We start from the raw sequence: 5,220 nt of genomic DNA on the forward strand, positions 1-5,220 counted from the left end.
TGAACATTGCAAAGATGCTACAAATTTTTCGATAAACACTTTCTTGATGTTGAAATCGTTGCTTGACAATCTCAACGAATGAAACGGCCTCGTTGTAAGTGGGATTAAACTCCATAATTTCTCAGTAAAGAAAAACCAAATGCATTAACAGAAAATATAATTTGTATTCAGAATATGCCATTTGAAATTTATAGAATTCACGAAACCCAGTTCTAGTTCTAATTCAATTAGGCTTGAAGCAGAATAGGATTTTATTCTTCAACTGGGTCTCCTGAAGGATTCAGAACTCTTTTGCTTGCAAATACAGTTTAACTTTGATGCCAAAATCCGCTTATGACACGAGTGAAATTTCTACCAGGGTTTAATTGAAACGTTAAAACAATGGGAGAATTGCATTGTTGGTCATCAATCTTTTGACTGAGTTCAATATGGTCCTTAATCTATAAAAAGGGCAAGTTGATTCACAACCTTTTTCTAAATAGGTACATAACCCATCCGGATGGACAGGTAACCATTCAATTTGATATTCAATAGGGTATTTCACTCTCGAATTTCTAGATTTTTTAATGAAAAATCGTCATCGTCGTAGTTAATTTTAAATAAAAGAGAGAACAAAAATCTTTTTTTTTTTTTCTATTCTCTCCTTTATTTATTTGTTATTAATTTTTTTTAACCAATTTTACTATTGCAACCAAAATTAATATATCGAGTAAAGAAAATCATATCCTTGTGCTTTTTCTTTAAAGTAGTAAGCAGCTATCGAGGAGCTAAAAAATCCTTTTTATCGGTCCTTGCCAAAGTCTATAATTGTTAGGATTGAGTTTGAACTATTTCGTCTGAAAAATAACCATCAACTTCTTCAAATCTAGCCATCCTTGGCCAAACCATGGACCCTAGCCTTGGCTCAACGTCCCAAAAAATCCTATCAAAATAATTCTTATCCTCCCCCATAGCTAAATGGGAAATGATGGTTGAATAAGGTTAAAAATAAGGAAAGTGTGAACAGACTGAGTTGATTGCATTTGATTGGATTTTTTTTATTTTTTTTCAAACCGTTCATTCATGTTTTGACACGTGTCCTACATATTTTTGTAGCATCTCTCTAGCTCAACTCCCTACTTCTTCTCGCCTTTTTTACTATATCTAACGTTCTTGCTACGAGTAAAATCTCATTTCCATATCTAATATTTGTGCCAATAATAATGTTTTGATTGAACACTTACCCTCTTTGTTTCACATGAAGTTTACTTTTCTTTTAAACAATTAAAAACTATGCAGATATGGTTGAAAGTTGAAACTCAAATCATCATGCATTGAACCATTAACTTCGCTCTTATAAATCTCCATCCTGGCTACAGGTTCAAAACTAGCATCTTTTACTTCCATAATCCTGTAAAAATTTCTGGTAAATTTAGAAAACACTTCCTATATCGAATATTAAAAAAGAAAAAAGAAAAAAGAAAAAAATCCAAGCCAGTAACAATAACATTTCAGTTGTTACAAAGGCAAAGAAAGATCTTCAATGCTTGAATGAAGATCAATTTCAACTATTAACTCCAAAAATTAGTCAAGAATAGTATTGGAAGCTATTTCACCAAATGTTGCAGATCAATATTCCAGGCCGATGCCAACTGCAGTAATAGTTGGTCTGGAGCTGCACCTTCCCAGTCTTCGGGTAAGTCAAGCGATGAAGACGACTCGTGCAAATTCAGCAAAATTACTCTTTTAACTTCCATAGGAATACGTGGGACATCAGGACCGTTTTCCATCACGATATCTACCAACTGAGAACAGGCAGCAAAAACACAATTAAAGATGGGTCCCAACATTGTAGAACGTGCTTAAATTACGAGGATCTGGGCTGATGCCAAGGGGTTTAACTAAAGCCTCTGGAGTGATAAAGTTACCCTCTTCAAGCAATGCTTACAACGTATGGGTTAAAGAAATATTTATATCGCACTTTTTTAGTGCATCAGAGATTTTTGGCAAGTAAGTCGAAGATAATAACTTGATTAAAGGGATTACTTATTCATACATTAGCATAGATAGAAATATACAATTGCCAACGAGAATCCTAATCCTCCATATGACTACTGAATAAATTCTAGCAAAATGTTGCCTACCTTATTCCTGTTGTTAAGTGAGAGTTTTTTACTTTATTTTTGAAAATGAAGAGGCTATACTTCATGCCAAGCCTCGTGGAGAGCTTAAAACACAGGCGGAATTTAGCAGAAGGTGTACCTGTTCAAGCCAATACAAGCAGAAGTCAAACAAGTTCTGGTCCAGGAGTAACTGTGCAACAGCATGCAAAAGTTCACTTGCTACCTCACTAGAAAGTTGATCAATTATAGGGCCAGATCTGTCCATGAGCTTTACAAGAAAGAATTCATTCCCAGCAGACAAAACTTCGGCAAAGGCCGAATCCAAATCACCAACACGAAGTGCATCCATTGCATTGCTCCAAGAAGTCAAAACTGGATCTCGCTCTTGCACTGTTCCATCATCCCCTAATGCTTCAGCAGTCATCTCTGGTAAAAGAGCTCGAGCACTTCGAGTAGGACGATTGTCTTCGCCAGCACCCCGAATTGCTTCCAAAGTTGCTTCATCCTTTGATGCCTGCCAGACACTTCTTGCAGAAGGACCCTCGCCAAATCTAACAGCTCCGGCTCCTTTTTCCCAACCCTTCCTGCTGCCAACCTGATCAGCCTCGTTTTCCGATTTAAAGGGCCTAATATCTGTAGGACCGCCAACCGCAGCTCTCCTAGAGCCCATTTGGCCATTTTTACCATATGAGTGGAAGTCCCAAGATTCAGGTGCATCAGATCTCCAAGAAGGGCCCCTGCCCCTCATGCCTGAAGCAGCACTATCAAATGCTGCAAACCTCTCCCCAAAGGAGATGCGTCCATCATTACCTTTTCCTAACATACCATTGGAGTAATCAGGGAAACCATTATATTTTCCTAGAGGCCTATTAGTAGATCCCTCAAAACCAACCATATTACTACTACCTCTTCTACCTGTTGATATTGAAAAATCTCGTGCCATGTCTTCAACAACTCTCTCAAGACCCCGCACTCTGTTCTCTAAGGTCACCATGCAATCATGAGAACCACCTATAAAGTCCTGCAATGTAAGAGAACTATCAGAACAGAAGCAGATGTAGGAATTATTTCCTTAAATGCAAACAAATTAAGCACACCTGCAACATATTCAATAGATGAGACTGCTGCCTCTCCAACTGCAACAATTGCCTCTGAATGGCCAACCAATTTCCTTTATTATTCACAAATCCCTCACGATTAGGATTTTTAGAAAAATCTACAAGCATGCTTGATGACTCCCTCTGATTCGATTCACTCCTATCTTGTCGGCAGTTCACCCTTGTCCTCCCCACTGGATCTGTATAATTTGGCTCTGACTCTTCCTCAGCTTGTGAATTTGAAGGGTTTAGACACCGTCGAGGGAGAACCACCTCTACAGGCAAATCACCTGAACCTCTTGTTTCAAGTTTCTGGAAGAACTCTGGATTCAGTTCTCTGTCAGTCAATCCTGGTGCCTTCTTCTTCAATATCCCAACTGCCTTGTCAAAAATGTGGCTCCCCTTTCCTTTGGAAATAGAATCAGTGGGAGATGTACCACTAGAAGAATTCTTTGCTGATTTTTCACTTGCTCTCTCATCAGGATTTGGACTGTCCTTTTTATCCAATGAGTCAGCTGGCTCAGAAGCCTCACCATCTCAAGGATTGGGCATGAAAAATGAACGAATTAAAATCAGTAACTGAAAGAAAATATTAAAGACAAACTATGTCCCTGTTTGATCCCCATTTTGGGGAAATAATGCATTTTGAATAGTAGATTGTGGAGAATGTGTGGTTGAAAATGAGTTTTGAAAAAATGAATTTTTAGAAGAATGGGAATCAAACAAGGGTTATTTAATTCAAGGCCTACCATGAGATGAAGATCCATCGCCCTTTCCAGCAATTTTCTTCCAAAGCTGCAAAGCTTCCATCATACTCTCCCTGACAGGTTTTATCTGAGAAAAAACAATATATAACGTTAATTTTAGTTAATGGGTTATCATGATATAAGAATGGCAATATAGTACCTAATTTAATTCTTTTAAAATTCCAAATACAGACATCACAAGTGATAGAACAGTTGAAAAGGTTAAAAGTGGCCCCTACCATGCATTGTTTTAAATAAGCCTACTTCACTATACCTAGTACTGCATATGGAAAGGGCCTCCTTCAATTGTTCATATTCATATGCAACTCTATTAAGGAATGGCAAATTAGAGCAGCTCAAACATATGATCAAGTAAAAATTAGAGCTAATTTATAGTGCTCAATCCTGAAAATCTGGAAATACTATACGATAAAACATAGAGCATTGATGCCTATTATGCCCTAGTTCAGTTATTTAAAAAAGAAGCACAGATAAATTAAAATAAAAAACAAAAGTGGAAAGGAAATAAAACTTTCTAAAGCACTTCCATTTTCCATATATCACGACAGGAGTGACATAGATGTATCACAATATGAATCAATTAGAATTTTCAAGGCTCTTGAACTGGGTCAGTTGTGAAAAATGTTAAAAGATTGCATAACAACTTTTTTGAGCATCATCATGTCTGAATCATGAAAGGTTAAAATAAACGTATCCATTGTCAAATATATGATACTAAATCAAAGTTTACTCCAGGCATCAGGCTGTGAAATTATGAGAAACCAAATGTGTGACAGACATTTAAACACCAACAAAATAATGCTCTCAACTTCAACTCAAAAGATAGGAAGATTTATTTCTAATTCTAAAACATTATTAATAAAAGCAGGTAACTGAGCCAGAATTTTTAAAGACCAAATTACAAAATCTTTACAGTAGAAAAAAGAAAGACAAAGAACAATGGCTGGTATGTGAGGCATTGAAGAGCTCTGCAAAATTAATGAAGATTCGTTGACATGGAAGATGTCGGAGTTTATAGAAGGAGAACTCACTTTGTCCATCCGGCAAGCTTCAAGCATATTCAGTGTTGAAACAGCTCCTTCAGTTGTTAAGTAGCTTGGGTGCATGGCCAGAACACATAATGTGTCAGCTGCAGCCTTTCGAGTTACCCAATCTGAACTGCTAAGACAATCATGAATGCTTTGCAACAACACTTCCAAACTTTGCGGTGTAATTGCTCCTACCTGCAAAATCCAATAGAAGTTCAAAAAAAAA

At 36.9% G+C, this 5,220-nt stretch overlaps 1 protein-coding gene across 1 annotated transcript; it reads right to left on the reverse strand.

The window, feature by feature from the left end:
- Positions 1 to 1,309: 1,309 nt before the first annotated feature.
- On the reverse strand, positions 1,310 to 5,211 carry LOC111383497 (microtubule-associated protein TORTIFOLIA1-like). The gene is made up of 6 exons (XM_023007613.1): positions 4,998 to 5,211; positions 3,949 to 4,033; positions 3,200 to 3,735; positions 3,018 to 3,123; positions 2,242 to 2,918; positions 1,310 to 1,784 (listed from the first exon to the last, which is right to left on the reverse strand). The coding sequence occupies exons 1-6, from the start codon at positions 5,070 to 5,072 to the stop codon at positions 1,587 to 1,589; spliced, it is 1,677 nt and encodes a 558-aa protein (XP_022863381.1). The 5' UTR covers positions 5,073 to 5,211; the 3' UTR covers positions 1,310 to 1,586.
- Positions 5,212 to 5,220: the final 9 nt, after the last annotated feature.

Source organism: Olea europaea, unplaced genomic scaffold (assembly GCF_002742605.1).
Source record: "Olea europaea var. sylvestris unplaced genomic scaffold, O_europaea_v1 scaffold2703, whole genome shotgun sequence".
Lineage (NCBI taxonomy): Eukaryota > Viridiplantae > Streptophyta > Magnoliopsida > Lamiales > Oleaceae > Olea > Olea europaea.

Bases quoted from the DNA above. Each gene is read 5' to 3' on its own strand.
- LOC111383497 (XM_023007613.1), bottom strand. From the start codon at position 5,072: ATGCACCCAAGCTACTTAACAACTGAAGGAGCTGTTTCAACACTGAAT. The intron at 4,034-4,997 runs GTGAGTTCTCCT...GTTTTTTCTCAG, and splicing joins AAGCTTGCCGGATGGACAAA to ATAAAACCTGTCAGGGAGAG. The intron at 2,919-3,017 runs GTAGAAGAGGTA...ATGGTATGTTAG, and splicing joins AGATTTTTCAATATCAACAG to GAAAAGGTAATGATGGACGC.